This window comes from Ambystoma mexicanum, chromosome 12, assembly GCF_040938575.1.
Source record: "Ambystoma mexicanum isolate Mex_15411 chromosome 12, UKY_AmexF1_1, whole genome shotgun sequence".
Taxonomy (NCBI): domain Eukaryota; kingdom Metazoa; phylum Chordata; class Amphibia; order Caudata; family Ambystomatidae; genus Ambystoma; species Ambystoma mexicanum.
In genome coordinates this window covers 769424336-769449654 of record NC_090936.1, presented here as the reverse complement: position 1 = coordinate 769449654, position 25319 = coordinate 769424336, and the positions used below count along the sequence as shown (strand labels likewise).

General features: G+C 43.1%; 1 protein-coding gene across 1 annotated transcript in view; it reads right to left on the bottom strand.

Moving 5' to 3' along the window:
• ZDHHC17 (zinc finger DHHC-type palmitoyltransferase 17) overlaps positions 1-25319 on the bottom strand; it is a 1301491-nt gene that overhangs the window by 1102559 nt on the left and 173613 nt on the right. Inside the window, exon 2 of the mRNA XM_069629270.1 lies at positions 20143-20246. Within this exon, the coding sequence (XP_069485371.1) occupies positions 20143-20246 (104 nt within the window). The remainder of the gene's footprint in view (positions 1-20142; positions 20247-25319) is intronic.

Genomic DNA, 25319 nt, shown 5'->3' with positions numbered 1-25319 from the left:
CTACAATTATCACAGGATTATGTGGATGAGAGAAGAATTCAAGATCGACAAAAGAGATTCAATAATGCAGTTATGGATGTGTTGGAATGGTTTGGATGGGATTACTTAAGCTAAGAGATGACTATGGACAGTTCTATGCTAAATACTCACTACTATGGCTTTGGAATGGAATGGGCCCGTCAAGGATCTGGTCAAAGGTTTGGCTGGAATTCGCTCGCCTCCGGACAGGATTCAGGACACCTGGACTGCTCTCAGCAAGGCACTCTGGTCTGCACGGCCTCTTGGACTGGATCTGATGGGTTCTGGGCTGCAGCTCTGCTGGACTGATCTGGATCTTGGGTTCTAGCAAGGGTTCTTGGCCAGAGGCAGTAAAACAGCTCAGCTAGGCTGTTGAATGGTTTAGGCCCCGTGGAAGTTTAGGGGTTAAAATCAGGTTGCTAGATTTTGAAGGCCTGCTGAAAAGGGTTCAGCTTTTTGGGTTAGGCCTCTGCTTCAGGGTTCTGGAGTCTGGTTCTGGAGTCTAGAAATGGGTTCTCCCTGAAGAGTGCTTCGCCGGTAGATCAGTGATGAGTGAATGTGTGTCTCTGGGTCCTCAACAGTCACTATTTATCCATCTTCCAAAGGGGTGGGGAGGCTGATTATACTATGCCCAACCCTCTAAGGATCTGATAGGTCAGAGAATTCCCCCTCTCATGATTTGAGAAGGGAACGTGTGTCATGATGTGTCAGAGTGACACTCTCTGTAGGGTCCAGAAAAAAAACCCTCCCCTTTGTTCTTAGCCAGAAATTCTATTTTTCCCAAAAAACATTTCCAATATGCACAACTTGTTAATAATATAGAATGACATGACAGATTGACTAAGGCACGTTCCTGTCCAAGCCTCCTCTTCCTACGAGTTTTGGTTCACAAATGACAATTTTTCGCGCTTTTGGGTGGTTACTCAGTGTCACTTCTGTACCAAATTTTACACATGCACACACATACCATCTGGGCATATTCCTGGAAATGTTCATGTTCCTAACAATCACAATTGCTAGAATATGAACTTTTTCGTGTTTCAGTGTCTGAATGTCGCACAGATTCCAGATTAATTTTAAACCGTGGGAATTTTTCATTTTAATAACCTATACATTTCTGTATTTTTATCAGTTCAGTACAATTTGCTATAAGTCTTTTTCTCAAACAATATTTTCTGTGCTCTCTTGAATACACACACGGTTTTGTCTCCGCCTCCAAGGTCTTGGCTGGGCCATAGAGAGTCACATGGGCTTGTCTTCCTGGGCAGTTGGTGTCAGTCACACCCGAATTAGCATTTTCTTTCAGTTCAAGGAACCCATTGTCTCTTTCCCATAGCAGCAGAGGAAGTCTCCTCCTCTTCTCATTAGCAACCCCATGATATATTCTCTGCTTTTGGTGGGAATGAACAGGGTGGTGTGTTCTCAGTGGTGGGAAACCTCTTTGAAGTTTTAGCTGAATCAGGTTACCTAATGGTCAATTGTGACATTGTTCCTTGTGAAAAATTACAGTTACAAATTTAAAATAAGCAAACATATCTTCAATTCCAGTCTTTTTCAACATGAAAATCAATGTGTGGCACCCTATATTGCATTTGATGGAAGTCCCTTCCTTGGCATATTTAGCTTTTGAGACAAGTTTCACCTGACCGATTTAGAGATCGCCAGCGTCTGACAGAGGCGAGTAATGGTATTGCACCCATTTTTGACATTTCTTTCCAGCAAGCATCTTTAAAAGTGGATTTTGTTATGATAAAATATACTTCTGCTGACATTAGATTTATGTGGATTCTTGAAGTAGAATGATCAACACCCAACAAGAAGGGTCAATCTTTTGGGTGGTTTGTGAGCCATGATTTTTGCAATTTTGAAAACCAAGAAAAATGGATTTCCACACAGCTCTGTGTTTCTTTTGCAGTCATTTTGCTCAGTGGGCAGCCAAATGATGGGTTTTGGCAGTGGTGTCCTGTGTTGCCACCGACATAGGCAAAAGTGGATGGCGGCCTATTTTTCAGATTTTTCCTGCGCACTTCTGGGTGATTTTTTAGCGAGCGGAATGCTCTCCGGAGGCCATTCTGATGTTCCTGATGCAAGCAGCGCACAGGAATGTTGCAGGGCCTGGATTAGTGGGGGAAAGCATCCCACACAGAGTAACCTGAGTGAGCAAACGCCCCATGTAAAGTTTATACCCGATAGTTAACAAGTCACCCAGAGAGCCCTGAGACTTCGGGGACTGCAAGAGCCACAGGCTTGATCTCAAGAGAACTGGGGTAAATGGAAATGTGTTAAAAAAAAAACTTTATTTTGAACGGACGTTGGCAAGAAAGAGCTGAACTGTTGTCAAACTTTATGAATTCCTGAGAACACTCACATGTTGGGCCAGGCAGAGGTCTAACCCAGAGACCATGTTGTGGTCTCCTCCTTTTTGGTTATTTTTCTAAAGTGGTACGGTCAGTTAGCAATTAGGAGTCGGATGGAAGACTTATTTTGGACCACAATGAGCATCCTTCGTTTTAGTTTTGATAGGTAGGAACTGCCCCCATAGAAAAAGGGCAAGTTTGGAGTTTTCCTTTTCATTTGCATAAAACCATATTGAACATGTCACCAAGTCATCAGGCTTCTGGTTCGACACAAACATCGGAAATCACGTACTATCCCATAAGCCAACATTCTAGATTATAGCTTCATTAAAGATACTAGCCAGTGGCTGGAAACCAAGTTAGGAACTTTGTCTGGCTTGGGAATCACATGCATGACCATTTCTTGTATACTATGAGTCAATCCACAAAACTGTTCAACAATTGCAAATGTGCTATTAGAACATTTACAGAGCTTGCATATAATTCACTGGAAATTTACTGGAGCTTGCTTACACTCGTTTTCTGAATGGCCATACTTATTTCTTGACATTAAATGTTCTGATCAAGCCTAACTTCAGCTTCAAGAGACGCCTGTGGTAAATTACATGCTACATTAAATACATCTATATTGCTAGAACTCTGAACACAGTGGCGGGTCAGGAGGACGTGGACTCTGATTTTCCATCTCACTGAAGTTTTATTAAGCCAAAGGAATCAATGCCTATCTTTCCCTATACTAAGGGTGTCCCTAGCCAACAAAACTGGCTACGGTGCTCGCCAGTCATCACGGAGAATCTAAACAGAATCTGTACACCATCCCGAATAACCTATTCTAACCCTACCACCATTATAACAACATAACCCAGGAGAATGACTTCCTTCTCCTGCAGACTTGTTTTCACAAAGTTCAGTAAAATATTGTCAAGTAGTTCCTGGGACCAGCTTATCCATTTATACAGTTCTTTTAAAGCGTTGTTTAACTTCTCATTCTTCTCTTTTACGTGACTATTCTCGATTTCCTTTTTGTTCTTTTCTTGACTTGACCATTTTACTTGTAGATAAAGGTAACTTTATCCAACACTTAGGACTCTCCCCTTGAATTATTTGGCCTTTGGTATATAGTTCACAGTCTCTGGTTTCTCTTTGGCTTTTCTCTTCTACAGTATATCTACTCTCTGATTAGACCTTCTTTGGTTTAATCTCAATACAAACATTTCAGTCTTGAGGTCTCTTCCCATTCTCATTTTGTACTATATCAAGATGTTCTCCTTGATGGAGACATGTATGAACATTCCAGTAATGATTATCATTCAGTGTCAATCGTTTATTGAAACTGGATGAGTAGGAGCGTAACAGTAAGAATTTTCCATCTCCCTCCTGAGTCTCTCGTTTTCCCTTATTCCTGTTCAGGGATAATGACATCAGGTTTATTCTTCGGATTGGACCTTCTCTTCGATTTGTCAGATTGGCCTCTCGCGATTCCTCTGCTGTGTTTAGCTGCACAGATGGTTACCCTGGTATTTCGTCTGCTGGTAAGTTCTGCGTTCTTTCTAGCGGAGTGGTATCAGCGTTGTTCATGGGACCTCTGGTGCATCACGGCTCTCTTTTGGTCACACCATCACTTGACTCTCTCTCAGGATACAGGCTTCCCACATATGCATTGGCTTCTGTGATGACTCCAAAGGAGTCATCACAGATTTCCGAGCAGTAACCTCCTCTTATGTGGCCAGAGGACGGCAGCCGCTACCTGAGCCTGACCCTGGGGGCAGCTATATGACAGAGGATCACATGGGAGGAGAGACTACGGGAGATGATGTGGGATACATCAACCAACTCAGCAGAATTCCCATCCATAACCAAGCTGCACTTCAGCAGTTAACAGCAAAATGGCTGCACTGGCTCCTTTGAGCACCATTGCCTCGCATCAAAATGGCATTTTGTAGCTACAAAATGATGGCTGCACTGTCTTGCCAAGCACCTATTGGGCAAGTTGGAACAGGGAGCACACTGAGGAAGGCTGCCAGAGTGTGTTCTTGTGTGCACCAAAGAAGCAAATTGAAAAGCAGCGCTGTTCTGCAGCTTGCTAAAAGGTTACCATTGAAAAGGGAATATTTTGCATTGAAAAGGATGCCGTTCTTTTCATCTGTCAAACATCACACTGCTTTTATCAGCGAGACCCTGCCCATCCATTCTCAGATTGTGCTCCAGCAGAAGAGAGCATTATCCCTGAAGGACAGGCTGTGTCAGACCAGATCTTGGAAATCAACAGAAACTTTACTTCCAGCCGCACGGAAAAACGCTTGACTTTTGGGCTACAAAATGTCAAAAATCAATGCTTCAAAAGAAACCTTAGCTCTATGGGCATATGTAAATTTCAGTGGACCTGTGTCTGAACAGATTTTTGTATAGGAGAAACTGACTAGGGCTGCAAAATAATGTTGGGAAATCAGATGGAAGAGAAAACCCTTTGAAAGGGGCATCCCAGCAGACTTCACCACATGTTAAAATGTGCTTTTGCAAATAAAAAGTGTGATGTTGAATAAGGCCCTGTCCTTGCCTATCAATGGAGCAATGTAAAGGGGGTTTTGCTGGGAAACATATGGGATGTTTTATTTCAACAGGTTTACTTTTGATTCAGAACAAAATAAAAGAATATTAAGAAATAAATGTATTGCTGTACTGGGAAATGAGCCCAAAAAGGTTTTCTGCCATGGCTCAAGGGACATTTGGGGGTTGACAACAGGAGTTGCCTACCCCCGAAAGGAAGCCAAAAGAGATTTCTGGGACACCTACGTGTCAATTGTGCCCTTGGTCTATTCAGAGTTTCACACGCTCGTCAGACTTCTGTCTGTGCTCCAGGTTGACAATAGGCTTCTCAGAATCTATGTGTGACTTTTGGAAAATCACCTCCCTTCAACTTCTACTGGGGAGGTTCAAAGCCAACTCCAGGGCAGCCCTGGGCTAAACTCACATTTGGTGGTAGCCTGGAAAAAATGGTCCCAGTTGGAGGACAAAGGCCAGCCCATTTTGGCTCAAAGACTATTTAATGAATAAACTTTAAAGACTTAATTCTATAACCGGACAAGGCAGTAATGTTAAAGATTTACAGTATGAGGTAATTTTTATGGCTTTCAAACAAGATATTGTGACTGTCCATAGCATGCATGGGACGTAAACGCCAGGAGAATGTGTATCATGGGAAAAGTATATACGGTGGAATGTTAAAAATGTATGGAAATATGCTCTAAGATGATATGTACACATACCTAAAATTGTGGGATTTTGGGTAAAGCGGCTCCCGCTAAAAAGCGTGAAAAACTATTAGAAGGGCAAAATAATGTTGTACAGACCTGGGAGTGGGAACACCATACTCTGTGTGAAATATGTTTTCTGCTTACGTAATTTTGAAAGTGCCACAACTGTACAAATGTGTGATTTATGTTAAAAATAGATTTTTGGCAAAAAGGACTGTGGGATGGCTTTGCATCTCATAAAATACAAACCCATAAACTGAGTCCCCTCCTGGAGGAGGCAACCAATTTAGGCTGACCTATCCGGTTCTTGGGGGTAGGTCTAGCTTAGTTCTGCCCAACAATATACCCAGTGATGTCACCCGCTTTATACAAGGGGTGAAAGCTCACAGGGACAGGGCACTCTCCTGAATTTCCAGCGCCTGCGTATCCAGACATTCCAGATCCACCTTTGCAAGATTCCGCACTCTACTGCGAGGCCAAAGCATAGCTGATCCTATCCCAGTGTTAGGAAAGATTTCCTAATTGTAGGTAATTTTCCTTCCATGTGGCAACCCCTAAACTTTTTGCTGTTTTCACCTTGATCTAGACTTTGCCAGAGAAGCGCGCCTTCCGCTGCACTCCTCTGGACTTTCGCTCCATTCTTACGGGGAAACTGACATGCCCTTAAGACAGTCCGTACCGGGAAATGTTTTCCGTAGTTCCATTATCATGTTGCAGCTTTCGCGCAACATGACACAGGAGGGCACTGTAAGCTAAGTTACTGCTCTCTTTGGTCTCTAGTCACTCTACAGGTCCTAGACACTCTCTTTGGATTGTTGACGACAGTGCAAGTGAATCACGGACAGGACTGGTGGCAGCGATCGTTTGTGTTTTGAGCTCCTTTTGGCTGTTTAAGCGTGTTTCTCGCGCTTAGCCCAAAATGGTGGCCTGGCTTCCAAAATGGCCAGACCACGAGGCTCTTTGTCCTGCCCGCTGACCGTCTTGCCCGCTTCACCTTCCCCAGGTCAAGCCGACCCAGGGCCTTCCTTATTTGGGCATGTACTTTCCCGCGAAACACAGATGCTTTCGCGGGCTTCTACAGGCCTTGTGTGCACCTCCAGGATGTGGGCTGGGATGTCTGGTCCCAATACACATCCTGGGTGCCAGAGAGTCTAGTGTGTCTTGAATGCCTGGGACCACTGTGGTCCATGATAGGTCCACGTATGGTGTGAGTGTTTTGTGAGCAGATCTCCCATTGGGTCCTCTCCATTTTTGCGCAAAGGGAACTCTGGATAAGAGGAGGCTGGAAACACCACTACCATGTCGATCTCCTGAGTTCTCACGAACGATGGATACAGGAGCCAAGCATCCTGCAACTAAGAGGCTGAACCGAGGAATCGCTGGCGACCCGCTGAAGGACTGCTCCTCTGCACTGCTGTCGCCCTGTGAAACCATTCTGCCTCTGATCGAACGAGAAGGCCTGTACTGGTACTTCGACCCTTTGGAATAGTGGGAACAACTATTCTCGGCATCTTCATCTCCTGCACGTAAGCCTTCGGAAGCATCTCTGGGCCATCCAGTGGACTGACCAGCTTACCCAGGAGTCTTGCTCTGTAACCGCCGTCAGGTTGCTGCTGTATTCCGAGTCCTTGACACTCTCACACGATTCGTACACTTGGCATTCCCAGGTCTGAAGTGAGAAGTGTACATTGGGCTGAGATACACACAGCCGCTTCGTTGCCCTGCTGTGGTAACAATCTGTGTGGGTTCACTGCGTTTGGGACATCCTCAACTCTAAATTCTGCTGCCGTGGAATCTACACGACGCCGAGATGTTACATGCTCGTATCTGAACCTGCCAGTACTGAAACTGACGCGGAGAAGCCTGGGTATGCCTGCATCGGGGACCGGTGAGTAGCAACGCTAGGAACTGGTCGCCCTCCTGCAGTAGCCCATAGCTTTTCCTCGCTGTGTTAAACAGCACACCTTTTTCGCACTCGCGCTCTGCCCGCAAGTGGTGGCCGCGCTTGAGTAGCGGAGATCTGTTCGCCCTCCTTTGTTCACCACTCTGAACTGCCCGACTTCCTTGAAGAGACTCCCCTTGGCCCATCGGCACCAGCGCGTGCAGGTACTTTTGAGCACAAGGCCCCACTTTCGTAGGGCTCAGACTTCCTTCTAGTTAGGTGGCCTCTGAAGGCGAACTGGGTCTAATGATTACTTGCACTGCCTGTTTTCCTCCCCATCTAGGTGGTCTGCATATTTCGTGCTTCTAACTCTTTAGACCCTTCGGTAATTGTATATATATTGTATTTGATTGTGATGTGTTGGTTTACTTGAGTTTATCGTGATTCTTGGCTATGGTCAATATGACAAAGGCCTTGTAATAAATGTGTCTATATTTTTAATAGAACACCTGCTTGGAGTAATTTGTAAGTGTCCTTGCTTTGTGTGCTCATTGCGGGCTTTCAGTCACCCTCAACCCTCTTAAGACCTAGTCTTGACCGCCGCGATCACTACCTTGATTGGTCTGGCTTGTCCAGAGGTTACCCTGTTCCAAGAAACTAGGCTGGCCTTCTGAACCTCTGCCCCTCCAGGACAGAGTTCAAAAATCCATCTTAACAACCAGCAAGGCCATTGACCCAGAAACCTCACTAAAAAAAAATCACAATAACAAAGGGGGAAAGCTGTGGTACCTTTTGGGAGAATCCTGTGACTAGACAGGCTTTTTGCCCACTACCTGCATGCCCGCTGTACCCTTGCCAGCTAGTAACAAGACTTGCCCAGCCGTTTGCTGTATGGGGAGCCCGCCGTGCTGTGACCAGAGCCCTTTGAGTCCAGAACCCAGGTTGGCTGTCCCAAATCCCAAACTCCAGTGCAGATTGGGATGGGGAATCCCATAGCACCACATAGCCTATCCCATCTCGATACTTTATCTGTGTTACACTCTAAGTAATCCTATCCATACCCTGGTAACTTGTTTAAAAATGTGAATTCTCTGCCTCCTGTCCTTGATCTCTAAGCGTTAGCACCAGTGTTCTATTTATCTCTGTCTTGCATAGATCCTTAGTCATATTTTGACTAATTTATCCAATTTCCACATAGAGACACGCGACGTGAAGGGGGTTAATGCAGCCGTTTAACCTGTTTCACGGGCAGCGCTATCTTCTTGATAATCTAGTTTAGTTTAAGTAAAACTTGTCCTTTTTCTTTCCAAGCCAATGTTCTTTTTTTAACTGCTTTATTTTACCAATACCTAATTTCTTTCCCCTTGAAAATCTCAGCCAATTATTCAGCTATAGCCACTCTTTCACCTCTATATGATCCCTGTGATGTGCATCTATCACCCAGCCTAAAATCTGCATTCCGATTCAGTATATTTCACTCGTTTAAAAAAAAAAAAATTGACACTTAAAACTAACTGTGCGCCTTTTGTGATACCTTACCTTATAGTTGCTAGTGTTATAAAATCCCTGATACTGTGATAAAACATATGTACATCATTATTTAATCGCACATATAATTATTTGCCAAATTCCGAGTGTCATTTTATGCCATTGCAAAGGGTTTTTGTAAGTGAAGGTCGGATTTTGATTGTTTGCTGCCTCATATCCCTGGCTCCCTGCTGCTTCTTTCTATACACTCAGAATTCGATTCATTGGAGTTTGAGGGAACATTGCAGGGGGAAACCTTAACTCTAGTGCCACCTACCCAAATAGAAAAAGTGCTCCTATTCATGTGTGCTTTGGATATGTCCTTGTAGAAGGTTACCCAAGTGTATTTCAGTGGTTTGAATTGTAATTATCACCCCATCGGTGCTTGCTGCCCAAAATAAAAATTGTGCGATTTCCTTTGAAAATAAAAAAATATATTACCACCCACCTGCCTGGTTCATGGTCCATTGTGGCCCGGGGTATTTGTAAAATGGGGTGTGAGACGGGTTGGGTATTAGTTCAATTCGAATTAGTAGAAAATAAAGAAAAAGTATTCTCATTGAGCGCTACACCCTAGGCTGAGACCAAGGGTCCTGGTCCGGTGTGTCGCCCGATGGAATCCTTCACAATGTCATGACTTCATTGGACGAGGCATATCATCCCCCATTTGCCCTTGAAGACCTCTTGTTACCCAAATACCTAATGGCCTATTGCTGTGCATATATACCCCTTTTCCTTTAGGGACAATAGAGGAACCTTTTCTCATAACCCTTTAGGCCAAACCTCCATCCCTGGCCAAAAAGGTAAGAGCTCCAAGACTACCTTTTCCAGTTCTAATTATCCTCCATATAGTACTGGCTCATTCATTTGAACCATTAAAAGTGGTTTCCCAAGTAATGCACATCAGTTAACATCAATGGGCTGCATCTCCCACAATTACCCAAGTACTGGGACGAAGAGGAGGAAGAGCATGATGCGGAGCAGAAGGAGCCACAAGCTGAAAGAGCATTATTTTTTTTAAATTGTATTTATTAATTGCATTTATGTAATGCCCAGACCCGTGGGTATCAGCATTTGTACAGGTAAGCATAATACAACATTGTTGAAGTAAAGTAAGCAACAACAGGGTTAGACGCAGTTCAGTCATAATAGCCAGGTTTTAATAAGCTTTCTGAAGGTTGTGTACAAATGTTCATTTCTAATGTTGGGAGGAAGGGAGTTCCAGAATTAAGGAGCCATAACACGGAAGCTTGCGCATCATGCTCTTTTGCAGTTAAATCTAGGGGTGGCAAGAGCAAGGCTGATTGAGGATCATGTGGGGGGATGCACATGGCATTTCGGGACCACGCAGTTGTTGAGGTAGAGTGGGGCCTCTTTGTATATGCATCTATGTGTGAAGGAAAAGAGGAAAAGATCTTAAATTCAATGCAGGCTTTGATGGGAAGCCAATTGATGTTACGTCTAGTGGGCGAGTTGTGATCAGAGCGCCTTAAGCCTAGGGCTGCACAGATAGCTTTGTTTTTTTAGAAGTTGTAGTTTGTCATGTTTTTTCTAGGATGTGCTGATTAAAAAGGCATTGCAGTAATCAAATTTACTGATAATGGCTTGGGCGAGCTTGAGAGTTTTCTGTGGAATGGTCTGCTCCAGGAGAGGAGCTTGGCGGTAGAGGAAGCAAGGGCATTAATGTGATTTTCAATGAGGGATCTCGTCAAGGTGGATGCCCTAGATGCCTCCGGGTTAGGTGCGCTATATACATTTCAAAATAAATACATACCCAGGGTTTTAACATGTTTTGAGACCGGTATAGGGGTGTCATCAATGAGGAAGGAGGAGAAGGCGGGGTCATGTCCTTTGAGGCAATGAGGGATCTCACGATTAGGAGCTTTGTTTTGTTGTTGTTGAAGCACGAGTTATGAGTAGTCACCTAAAATTGTATAATACAGTATACCCAGTTTACTGTTGCTGTGTCATCGGGGTGGGTTCCTGAGATGGGAATAAGGATTTGGGCATTGTTCGCAAAATTGGTGCATCTAATACTCAGTGAGTCAAGCAGGTCGAATAATGGTTTGGTGTAGGTGTTGTATAGGGTTGGGGAGAGACAGGAGCCTGGGGGCACTACTATACGTACAGTGATGGGGTTGGCAGCGGCATCCCCGATTGAGACCCTGGAGTTGCGTATGCGGACGAACAATTGGATCCAAGCCGCAGCAGCAATAGTTACAAAGTGGAAGTTGGTGACAAGGTGGTTGGGGAGCAAATCATGATCCACCAGGTTGAACGCTGCAGAGAGGCCAAGCAAAAGAAGCAGGGCCAAGTTGACTGAGTCACAGATTGTGTCCAATTGAATTTTGAGGTCAAGTAATGCTGATTCAGTGCTGTGTTTGGGGCGGAATTGTCTCGAGCCTAGTAGGTTGTGGTGGTCAAGTTAATGCTATACTTGGCGGTAGGCCATGCAGTCTGGAATCTTGGGAAAAGCACAGAGGTGATGGGGTAGAAATTGGTGAGGAGGGTAAGGTTGAGCAAAGGTTTATGGATGGGTTGTAATCGAGGCGGACTTGAGACTAGCAGGGACTGGGCTAGTAGCAAAGGTGAAATTGATGAAATTGGTGATGTGCGATAGGGCAGTGGCGCAGAGCTTGATGATCCAAGCAGAGCTGATGTCCCCCTTGCAGTTGGAGGGCTTGAATAGTGTGGAGTACTTCTGTGTGGGATACTTGGGAGAAGGGGGGGGGTAATCAGAGCAGTGGAGAGGGGCAGTGTAGATGCTGCTGGCTCAGAATAAGGTGGTTTAGCCGCGAGTAGGGTTTTTCTGATATTTGATTTGAGTTCTTGGGTAGTACATTCATTTTTTAGATTTTAGACAGGGCACAGTCAAACAAGGAAATGTCAGGGGATGACACACTGACTGTTCCCCTCACACCTGCATCAATCTTACCCACCAGAATGCAGGATAACCTTATCACTCAGCTACCTGCACATTGACTTAACAGAATCCAGCAGTCTAGGGGCTCGCTGGAAGAGATGGATCAGAGACTTGGAGGTGTGCATTAAGGCGATTGAGCCTGTAGATGAAGAAAAGAAACAGCCCCCTCACATTGTCCATCACCCTGAATGTCAGAGACATCATATATGAGCTCCCCAATGACGCAATAGACATGTATGCAAGCCTCAAATCGACCCTGACAGACTATTTCAATTCACACACAAACGTGGCCTATGAAAGGCACGTGTTCCACACAACCAAGCAGACAAAAGGGTAATCTATAGATGCCTTCGTCATGCGGCTAAGGGTGCAGATGAAACACTGCAACTTCAACAACTACTCAAATGACGAAGCGCTGAGTTCACAAATCATATTGGGCTGCGAATGGGCGGACTTGAGAAAAAGACTACTACAGAAACCACGCACACTAGAGGAAATAGTGTGCCTTGCATGCTCGGACGCAACCCTGGCTTCCCAAGTCAAAGGTCTGGGCGAAATCAAAATAACCCATGGCAAATGTGAAGGTATTAACAAGTCAGACACCGCTTCCAGCGGTAACAGCGAACCATTCTCTTACAGGTCCAGATACAAATTTCCGCATGAGGGCCCATGCCCCGCCATCGGCCAAAAGTGCTCAGGCTGTGGGGGAGACAATCACTTCAGGTGAAGGGATGTCAGTCTAGGAAAATAGATACCACACGATTAATGGAAATGTATCATATTGGCCGAAGACCAACCGTCTCATGTACTGAATGTCAGAAATACAGACTCTTAAGTTTGACCAATGTGCGGCCATTTTTGATGCAACTAGAATCGCCATTTTGTTCTCTAACGTTTGCTCATTGCTTTTTGTTCAAAACTGCTTAGCCAAAAGCTTATTCTGCTTAACTGATTACTTTGTTGTACAAAGCGAAAGAGCAAGGCCGCGCGGCCGGGAGTTATTCGTTGAAACATAACGTAGGCAGCCCCAGAGAGGAATGCCCAATCCCCTCCCGCATGTAGCCTTGGAAGAGCACCACAGCTTTTAATCATTTCACTGATGCCAGCTAGTCTCGTTAATATGGTAGAAATGCTAGAAAGAAACAGCTAAGGGCTTTAATTATGCGTTTCCTACAGCCCCCCTTTCCTAAGCCCAGCAGAGCGTGCCGATTCCCAGGACACGAATAGCAAATAGGAGATAGCAAGGCCTGGAATGCGACTCTTCCCCCGTAAGCACCTTGCTCGCAAGAACAGAAGCGCTGTGTTCTGTTTAACAAAGAAATATGTCTCCAGACTCGCAATGTTGCATATTGTTGACAAAATAGATGTCCGAAGGTGTCATATTCATCGAAATTGTCAATCATCAGACCCAGTTCAAAAAAACTGTACAATGGGCATAATGAACATGTCATGACTGATTACAGGATGTCCATTTTGTATATATGTAACTGATGTACGTTATTTGCTCTCTTGCGTCCCTCGAGGTCTGGAAACACGTCGCGGGGCGTGAGACTGAGATGGCCAACTGAGACTATTTACTTTGCAATAAACCCTAGCTTTTGGGAATACAACCTCGTGTCTGGTGCATCAGTTTGTCTGTGGTGATTTGCCTCGTTTCCACTACGCGAGGGTCCACTAGGGGCCCCTTCAGGGAGACAGCCACAAGGAAAAGATAGACCGGTGCAAAGCCCTCCCAGAGCACCCAGTCAAACATTGGAGCCCCCTCAGCGCAGACCCAAGGAAGAAAGGTCAGAGAAAAGACCACATGATAGAAAGTTCCAACACCATCAAGATCAGGAAGACGACCCCGGAGATACATAAGCTATTTAATTGAGCACTCACAATCAGACAGCAGGTCGAGTGCATCATCGGACGATGACGCAAGGAGGAGTGAGAAGCGTTGAGAAGAACCGAGAAGAAAAGGATATCTGTATGCTTTAGGCAACCCTACGGCAAAGGAACACAGCCCAACCCTCATCATTCAAATAAACCAGATAGCTGCTGAGTTCCTATTAGATACGGGAGCAACCATCAACGTTATCAGCGAAGAGGTTTATGATAGCATACCGCAAGCCCTGCGACTTCAACCAGCAAAATTTCATATTTACCTCTATGGATCAAAGACATTGCTGCCATGTAAGGGATATTTTATTGCATTGTGTACGTACAAAGGACAGTCAAGGAGAATACCCATGCACTTACTTAAGGCCACCACAGAGAGCGGCTGCATACTGACCTACAAGGCAGCCATTGGCATGGGGCTCATCCATGTACTATACAGAGTAATGGTTCACAAATATCGCGACCCCAACAGCAAATATTGAACAACTATTCCCAGCTCTGTTCAAAGGCCTTGGAAAATTAACGCCAGTTGAACTAAACATCGACCTGAGAGTTCCTCCTGTAGGTCAACACTATTGAGGAATTCCGATAAATATACAAAGACAAGTCGAAGAGGAACTCCTCAAACTCATTGAAGCAGACATCATTGAACCTGCAGAAAGGGCCACCCCATGGGTGTCCCCCATCGTCCCTGTGCCAAAGAGGGACTCAACAGACATACGCATATGCGTGGACATGCGCATGCCAAATGAGGCCATTCTATGAGAACGCCACCAAGATCCCTGTATCACTGATATGGTGCATCTGTTAAATGGCGTCACCATAGTCTCCAAGCTAGATCTCAACAAGGGGTATCAGCTAGAACTGAACAAAAGCTCCAGCTAGATCACCACTTTTGCCACCCATTTAGGACCCAAAATCCACAATGCAATAAAGCACATACCAAATTGCTTGAATTACAGCAACAACATTTTAGTTTTCGGGCAAGACCAGGAACAGCACGACACACTTACTCGAGTCTGCATGGTCCTAGAAGAAGCCCAACTAACCATGAACAAAGACAAATGTGAATTCAGAAAGCAAACCCTCCGGTTCTTTGGGAACATATTCTCATCGGATGGTATGACCCCAGATCCGAAAAGTTACAGCACTAAATGAGGCAGAACCACCCAGAAACTTATCAGATCTTCATTCATTTCTTGGACTTGCAGTTACTGCACCTGCTACATACAAGACTTTGCCTCTGTCAGCGAACCCCTCAGAGCCCTAACAAACCAAATACTGAATTTACATGTAAAAAGGAGTGTCAAAAGGCATTCCAATCGATCAAACAATGCACATCAGATGCCAAGAACATGCCCTATTTCGACTCCAAACGAGAAACCGAGTTAGTGGTGGACGCTAGCCCAGTCGGCCGTGGCGCCATCCTGACGCAAATAGATACCAAGGACAGCACTGAGAGGCACATTGTATCTTAAGCCAGCAGGAGCCTCTCAAAAATAGAACAGGCCTACTCACAGGCAGAAAAGGAGAGACTAGCAGTGATGTGGGCCTGTGGGCATTTCCACCTCTTCCTGTACGGCAAACCATTTACAGTAGTCACCAACCATCAGGCACTGCTGTTCATCTATGGGAATACGCAGGCCAAGATTACCACCGAGAATTGCCAGATGGGCGCTAAGATTAAAGGACTACAGTTTCAACATAGACCAGGTAAAGAGCACAAGCCGCAGCTTTCCTGTCGCGTCATCCCTGCAAGGAGCCTCAAACCACTCACCCATTGCATCGCAGATCAATAAATCCATTACATTATAGTGAGTAACACACCAAAAGAGCTGGACACGCATCAAATAGCACAGGAAACGGAGAACGAAAAAGGATTGTAAGTCATTCTCTGATGCATCGAAACAGGACACTGGAAACAGGCAGGGGAGAGCACCTGCAAGGAAACAAAACAAGACATCACCTGTTTAATGGGCATCAAAGACGAGCTAGCCAAGACAGATGGAGGACACCTGCTGAAAGGAACGAAAATAGTGATTCCCTGAATACTACATCGCAAAGTGCTAGATCTAGTTCGTGAAGGCCACAGAGGCATAGTATCCACAAAAAGGATGCTCTGACAAAAAGGTATGGTTTCCCCGCCTAGATACTGAAGTGGAAGACCTCCTCAAGTACTGCCCCACATGTCCAGTCATCAACCCACACACATGGCCAGAACCCCTGTGCATGACAGAACTACCAGAAAAGGTGTGGGATGAAATCACAGTGGACTTCAGACCTTTGGAAGGGAGCGAATACATCCTCGTGGCCGTAGATGAATATTCTTGCTTCCTGTCACTACAACTTGTGCCATCAACCTCTGCGTACCACACCATCCCCACACTTGACCGGATGTTCGTCACGTATGGCATTCCAAGAATCTATGAAGTCAGATAAAGGACCTCCCTTCACAGGGCAAGACTTCAAAGCATTCTCAGAATACATGGGATTTGCACATAGACGAATCACATGATTGCGGCCGCAAGCGAATGGCACAGTAGAACTTTTTAGGAGTAACGTAAAGAGGAATGTACAAATTGCTCAACTAACGGGGGAACGGTAGAGAAACTATTATACCAGCTGCTGCTGCAAGACTATCGAAAAACCATGCATAGCACCACAGGGAAGACACTTTCCGAGGTCATGTTCATCAAAAATAACAAGGTTGCTCCATGCAACCAGTCCAGAAGAAAGATACAGGAGAGACCCCGAAATGCAAGAACAAGAAACAAGGAGAACATGAAGAAGTGGGCTGATGAAGACAGGCAAGCAAGACCCAATGACATGGAACCTGGAGACGTTGTCATAGAGCAACAACCACAAAGCTGAAAGGCTATGGCAGCATTTGATAAAGAACCCTTGACGGTGACGCATATAAAAGGGGTCCCTCATCACAGCAGAAGGTGAAAGGAAAAAGCATCACCTGAAATTCGTCACACTTCAGACGAATGCCAGGCATCATCTCAGACAACGCCCCCGTTCCAGAGACCACTGTCACAGGGTGGGCTCCATCCTACGAAGGTAATGGAGAGGACTCCTGCGATGAACGAGCCCCACCATGTCAGGACGACACTGGGGACCTCAGGCCTTTGAGCCTCACGAGCAGGCCCCAGAGAGCTTGTAACCGACCTCAGCGATTGATTGAGCAAATTAACTAGAGACATTGTTGTGTTTAGTATCAGGGGTGGGAGGGTGACATTGTCACCTCCCGAGAACTCCCACATCAAGTGGGAAGGGACGGAGTCACGGGGAGGGGAGGGCAGGAGGCGGGCAGGGCAGTTACAGTTGGGAGATTGATGAATAAAGATGTGTGCATTCATCCTCCTGTCTGTGTCGTCTTTGATGCATAGTGCATGAGAGGCTGTGTGGGCGTGCTACGAGCTGCACCTGATCCCGATTCTACACCAAGACCCTTGAAATAGAAAGCAGGGGATTCACATGCTCATGCCATACAAGTATATCGACAGAACATAAAGAAGCATCAATAATCACAAGAGGAAGGGGAAGCTACTCTTAATGTATTGATAGATGGCAAAAGGAAGACATTTTAATTTGTGGCAAAAACCCCAACAAATGTACACATACGTAGCATTGATTTAAATATTTATGTGACTTAAAGAGGTAATTATCCCAGTGGTATGCAACTGAAGGCATCCCAATTGCTTCTCATTCTTGGAGTATAGTTAACATGGAATGGGCAAGTTCAACTACACACATGGACCCCGTATTACTTGGTGTTATTTACTTTATCAAAGAGGGCTAGTTATAGAAAGAATCATTAATTTCAGGTTCATTTTACGCCTGTATATCAAATATAGGGATGTCAACATTTTCAAAATATGGTTTCAAATAACACATTAATAAATACAGATTCAATAGAGAGAAAACAATCTGGAAAAAAGCTCAAGTTAAGTGCTTACATCAGGCATTTCTATTCAGCCAGCACTCAGTTCAAATCCCTGCAAGGCACATTTAGCCCTTTCTTCTACTAGGGTCTAGAATGGAATACCATGAAATACTGGGTAATAAGTTATTATAACAGCACTCTGCAACGGAAGAGTATGGTGTAATTCAGAAACGTGATTGTTCAAGTCATTTTGATGTTCAATAGTTTACTTGATGGTAGGCTAATGTGGTTGTTTGCCCAGGAAGCTTACTGAGACCTTTATACAGTGTAGACATGCACAGAAAGTGCAACCATAACAGAGCTAAATTGGTAAAAAGAAAAATATGAACAACTTATTTAGAGAACCCAACAAAGTAGATTTTCTTTTCATGACATCGCATAATAAATGCAATCTTCGACATATATTTGAATTCCCTTATGTGGAAGTACTATATATACTAAACAAAGAAAGCTATTTTGATCTTTGATTCGGTGTAGGACCTTCAAGTACAGAAAAGGAAACACTTAGGGGAATTTTCTTATTACAATTCGAACAGAAGCAAAGCATGTTAAAAAGCCATAACTTATTATGCTTCAATAAAAACAAAACCATTAACAATACAAGATACAATTCTGTACAGCATTATATAAAAAGACTGATACAAATTGCACAATTAAGCAAAATACATAACAAATGAACAGAGCTTTGCTCGCAGCCTCACACAGAGAAAGTTACAAAGCCATGAGAAAGGTGGCAACCTTGGCATAAGCACAGTTGAATACTACAAATCAACCTAGTCCACATCTATTACACTTTTCCTTAGCATTCACGCTCTGCAAAGGTAACTAGCAGTAGCAAAGACGACTTGCTGTTTCAGGAAGTTTATGGCTTCATTCGTCATGTGAACCCCAGCATGTTTGATAATCCCTCTTAAATAACAGATCCGTGGTCATAGTACATATCAAAGAAATGGGTCACAGTCTCGCTCTCTGCCCGCAGGCACTTGCCATTACCCATATTATTCCAAGATCTTGTAAATGATGCCAACTGCAAGATCTCCAAGCTAAGGCTAACAAACATGGTTTCGAAAGGTGGCAGAATTTTGTCTAGGTAGGTTTCAAAGCCAGGTTCAGTTCTGTGGCATGTAGGCTGGTTCTAAATTCAATTTTTTCGCCTTCTCCATCAATAATTAATTGCTTTGAATTTCTTTTACGTTAATAAGCACCTGACATTTAGGCATTGGGGATTTTCCCAGAGCACCCTCCTCCAATACAGAGAGGGTATTTTTAACAGAGCAAATCTATCTTCGGTTCTTACCACCCTCCAGAGACATGAGATGCAACAATGCCTCACAGTATATTTCCAAGCCTTCCATGCACCATTACCCGATTCATTATAAAACTGGTCCCAGGGCAACTATATACCTGCCATGCTTATTGAAGAATGACTTAGTTGCCTCACTGTATTTTCCCTAGGTAATTGATATTTACTTTTGCGATCTGGGAAGACCAGCCCCCATTGGAATCTAACCCCAAATAGTCAAATATTTGACCTGTTCTAAAGTTATTCCATCTGCTTTTATTTGCAAAGGGCAATATGTAGAATACAGTGGCCTAAATACAATCACCCTGGTCTTTTCGGTATTTAAGGTGCAGCTTGGCATATTTACCCTGAAAGACACTCGGAGGTTCTCAAGCCTTACAGGGGGGGTGGAGAGGATAACAGCATTGTGGGCGTAAAATAAAGCCAGGTACTTTTCAACACCCATCTTTGGGCAATCCAGGCACCCTTTCATTAATACCTCAATCTCCTGTACATAAATGCTAAAAAGCAGGGGTGTCAACACACACCTCTGCCTCACGCCGATGTTCACATAAAATACAGGCGTTAACTCTCCTCCCAAGCCAAACCGGACTACGGCCTGGTTCTCAGAGTAAAGCAGCTCTATGATCCAAACAAACTCTGGGCGGGCATTCCTAGATAGTAATATTCGCCATAGGGTATTGTCTCCGGAGGATAGCTCAGGGGCAACATGCTCACCTTGGAAGCAAGACGACACTGAGCAACACAGGTTCGATCCCCTGGTCCGCAATTAGAAACCTCTGGGTATTAAGCGAGTTATAAATCACATTCAGGATCGAACGCTGTTCAGATGTCCAGAATAACTGCGGCAACTTCATTTTCTTGAGCACAGTATATTTCTGGGCCAACAGCAAGAGCATAAAACATAGGTCAACTGTCCCCCTATTCTTCCTAAACCCTGCTTGAAGGGCACAGATTTTATCATTAGAATCTGCCCACTTTTGCAGGAGATTCAAAATCACCTTTACTATATCTAACCATTTTTGAGTGAAATGAAATAAATACTTACTGTGTAGCTTTCACGATATCCCAGGTGCTATAATCATCAACATGGCTTTTCCGCCCAAGAGATTCACTGTATCCATGGGTATAATGGCTCTGTGACTTTATTTCCTGTGAAAAAGTTGGGTTATTAAAAAGGTATTAATTTCTTTTGTATTTTCCTTGAAGGTGTGTAACAGAGCTTACATGAACTATTAAAAGATGTAGTAAACAATACATTTACAATTTGTCAATAACTTAAATTAAGCAAGACATTTTTGTATATAGAAATTTAAATTGTTTTCAGGAGTGAAACATTCATCAACAAATAATCTAAGATGGTTTGTCATTTTAAGCCTATGACTACCTTTTGCAATGAACGATTGATACACGCTGATCCTTATATATCTAGTCCACATACTTGGTTCAAATCACATGCAACTTGGAAACAATTTATAAAAGGAGGGTTATATAGTGTTAGAGCACAAGTAATTGAGGCATTTATAATTCTATTAGGAACTGATTTGTACACTCTTATTCATAATTATTCAAAATAGGTTGCCATGGACCATAACAATGTAAAAAAAATAAAAAATAAAAAAACAGCCAAACGACTTTAATTTGTCCCATAGTAAACCCCTTAGGGCAAATAGTAAAAGGTATTTCAAAATTTGTCAAAATTCCAAAATGACACACATACAATTATATATGTTATACAATTGGAAGTGGCAATTGAACTATGGTGCCCCAATGAGGTGAAAAGAAAGCAACATGGTTAATACCCACACTTCCGGCCAGTCTCCCCTATTTACTACACACTGGAGAAGAACAAGCCAGTCCACTGTGACATAATCCACTTGCCCTGTGGCAATTAATTTCCCCTGATCTGCGCCATCATCAAATATAAAAAAAAAAAGGGGACAGTTTTAGAAGAAAAAAAAAAGAAAAATACATTTCTAAGATGACTGCCAAACTCCCAGGTAGCTGCAGGTTTTGTGCACCCATTGTTTACTTTAATGTTGAGTTCTAAAAAAATACCATAATCCCTACATGAGGGGATGACACTACACGATTAGAAGGGTACCTGCTACAAAACAATGGGAATGGATGTGGGCTGTGTAGAAAACATCAGCTAAAATCTAGCATAAGTTCTTTAGAAATCAGGCGCAGACTTTTGTACAATGCGGAAAAATACATTTCTGGATAATAATTATAGATATATAGCCACACACTAACTAATGAATCCCTTTTTTTTAATTCCTCAGAATTTAGATATCCATCATGTTCTATAACAACATTTTAAACCATGTAAATCTGGTAAATTAACATGCATTTCGTCAAAGTTAATTAGAATTATAAAAGAACATGGAGATTTTGTGAGTTTGGGAATACATAGGTTTATGAGGTCTCGGGAGGATAAATGAGGGGCAACGTGCTCGCCTTCGAAGCAAGACGACACGGAGCAGCACAGGTTCGATCCCCAGGTTCGCGCTTAGAAACCTCTGGGTATTAAGTGTGTTTTAAATAATTTATCATATCAGTGTTAGCCATTGACTTCTTGAAAAATTATATTAATCATTGATAAGCAAATTTGATAGGCACTCTGATTAACTTGTACTGGTATTTCTTTTAAAAAAAATGCTCCACACATTTGAAATTCTGATGGATGAATCTGCTCATTAAAAAAGGATTAGGAGGAGATATGGCAAAAAGAGGCACAACTCCCAAACAGATGAGAACATTGGAGAAGGCAAGTTGTTCTAAAAAGAGTTTGAGACTGCAAGGAGCATCAAGTTCAACTCTCTATCCAGACATCTCTTCAGATAACTAAGGTACTGTACTGTAGAAGGAAGAGCACAGAAGGAAATGTCTTGACAAAGATATTAGCTAAAGTATAAGAGCATGTAGTTATCAAAACAGGGTTGACTGCAACAGAGCTGGAAGGCCCTTAGTCTGAACCAAGGATCCAATCTTTTTAACAGCATGCGCATTTACAAAGAAGGCAAGGTACAACCCCTACTCTTTTCTCAGCACTCTTCCTCACCCCCTCTTACAAATCACACTTTTCACTTCACTGCCTTTCATCCTCTCCTCTATGCCTCATCTTGCCTCCCTCACCTTAATTGACCTTTATAGCCTCTCGCTTTGCCCTTCCTCTCCCCTATGCTCACAATCTCATCTTCTCGTAGCCAAACCATACCACGGTGGGGAAATCTATACCCAAGAAGATTATACAAAGGAAGAAAAGTGCCTGTTTAGAATATAGAAGTGAGATGTAGCCCATCTTTATTAAATGTATAGCTCTAAAGTAACTGATAAAGCCAAGAAAAATAAGTCTGTTTACCAGAAAGTATCCAGCAACTTTTATTAAAATGGAAAAACTGTCCAATCTGGGATGAAAAGCACAGCCTTTCATAGGAGATTCAAAAACCTAATTGGAGCCGTGCATTATGTACATTTTCCTTTACAGGACTGGGGATCAGCCTTTTAGAAAGAAATGTACATCGATATTAAAGATGTGTCTTGGATAGAAGTGTGATTGCAAATGCATGCTATGATATGCGTTTAAAGTGACAAATTAAACATTGAAAATAAAAAGTATTTTAAATGATACATTTGTGAATTAAACGCAAGCGAGGCATGAACTGCCAAAATGTATTGCTTCTATCCCCCAACAACCTACAGACAGGGGGGTGGATGGGGCCGACTTGCTTTCCAATGAAAGAAGTCTGAACACTTCCCTTTGAGACGGACCATAAAATATGACTGTGCTTAGAGTTTGTTCTCATAATATAGACCTTGAATGCAAAACAAATGCTCACCATTTACAACAGCCTTATGTCTCATATATGCTAATATCTTTAAATATACACTGAATTCATCCAGACCAGTGGTCCCCTCAACTAATCTGGTCTTTCAATCAGCCAGGTTTGCACCATCGAAGACAGAGTAGGAGTGAAGTGATAGAAAGTGGTTACAATCATTCCAGGGGTGGGGGCAGAAGTTGTAAATGGCCTTAGCAGCAGCCTAAATTCAAAGAACTTGCACCCGGACAACAGTATTCACAGGAGTCATAAATGCCTCAGTTCTGAACTAGCAGTAGAGGACACAAGATGTTCTGTTACCAGACACAATGAGACTGGAGAAACCATGTAATATTTTGGAAATAAGAAATAAATGCCTTTTGAATTTTGCATTTGGAAATCACTTTTACTTGTAAGTATTGAAAGGAATGTCACAGACATTTTATATTTTTGTTTAATGATCAGGGTGAAAAGCTCCATCAGCTGGATGTAAAACAATATTTTTTGTGATATCTTCACCATGCAAATTAGTAGACTGTGGAAATTGCACAAAAAAAGAAAAAAAAAAAAACATGCTGACGAAATGGGCCAACGAAAAGAAGACTCTGCTGGAACGGATTCAATGTACAGAAGACAACCTAAAACAGAATACGCAAAGGATAAAAAGGAAGATGGAAGATCTTGACTGGATCCGCACTCAGAGAAAAACAGATTGACAACCCATCTCCCTGCGACTACAAAAAAGTTAAACCAGGTTCAGGAATCAATTGAGAAATTCCCTAACAAAGCGACAGGCAGTATTTCTGAGAGCTCGATTAAATCTGCTGGCAACCAACGAAATCAGGGAAGTGATAAATCTCTCCAACTCCAACACATGCAGACTGTAAAAACCAAACGCAGAATGAGACCATAAGAAACCTACTCATGTCCTGCCCAGAAACTTTAACTTTCAGAAATGCATATCTAAAACTCTAATGTCACCATTTCTTCTTTGTGAAGAAGACCTTTGGTGGGCCAGTCTGATCACCGGGGAGAAGACTGAATGGACAATTGCAGCATCAAAAATCCTTGCGAATGCAATGGAAAAAATTGAGAAAAACAACATTTAATATTACGCAAGATCCTGCTTCTCCTTTTCTTCACTACATTTTAGGAGCCTGTTTGCTGCCTTTCTACTGGGTCCTTCAGCCACTTCGTGATTTTAGAAAAAATGTAAAGAACCCTGGGATCTGCCTTGTAAACATTAATTGGTTCAAGTACTAAAAAATAAATTACATACAGAAAGGCACGGACCAGTGATTTATATGTCCTAGCCAGCAAGCCTGTTACTTTGAGATGGACATTCCTTTTGTATAAATGTCTTCAGGCCTAATTCACAGAAGTGAATTATAATGGGAAAACCCCATTAGAAAACAACCTGTGAATCAGGGCATTAATGAGTAAAAAGCAAAAATGTGTAATTTGTCCAGCATAAGTTGTGTCGAGATGAGGATCGCATCATTTGACTCACCTTAGTGAGAGCAATCTGATGGACAGATTAGTAACATGATTACTTGTGAGGAATATGAGATTTTAGAAGGTTACAATTGTTTAATGCAGAAATCTCAAACATGACATCACATCAAATGTAAGGGGAAACTGAGTGTAGAAGGTACTCCCATCAGACTGCCCTCTTTATTAATATGCACAATGAATACAGAGGGTTTAGTGTGATGTCCCGTTTGGAACGTTGTCCAATCCCATTTATTGACTAATTAGAGAAATTATGCACACTTCTAAAGGGAATGGCATCTGCTCTATAAAAGTTCAAACCCATAGATTCGGGAAAAAAACACTAATTCACTCACTCACTGATGGAGGGGGAAGGAGAGAAAGGACAATTGATAACAAAGGACAATGGAATATATCGATTTCCTTTGGACCCATTTTTTGGATTAACAGAGCACTGCAAGAGAGGCCAACCTGTATTTAAAGTCCCAGGCATTCCTCAGTGGGAAAGAGAGCAGACAGGCCCAAACACAGAAAGAATATAACTAAACTGGGGAGAAGCGGACACCATCTTGCTGACTAATGCTTACCCATCCCTAGAGGGGGTGAATTAAACAGTTACTTAAGAGGGTGCCCACCGGTTCGTGAGACGGCCAAAAGAGATTCATATGAAAGTATAATGTCATGGGTGAATATATTTCTGGGGGGAATAGATGTCATTTCTGAGTACTGAGGGGTGGGGATATATAACTTAATTGTACATCCTTAGATGTTAGGTAATATTTCAGAAGTGCATGTGCTTCTGGAATTAGGTTTTATATACTAGGTTCTATGAAGTATGTATACTGGGAGATCTGCTGACTCCTCTGTGTAATGTGCTCATACAGAAGAAGTATTTTGGGAGCCAAAAGGA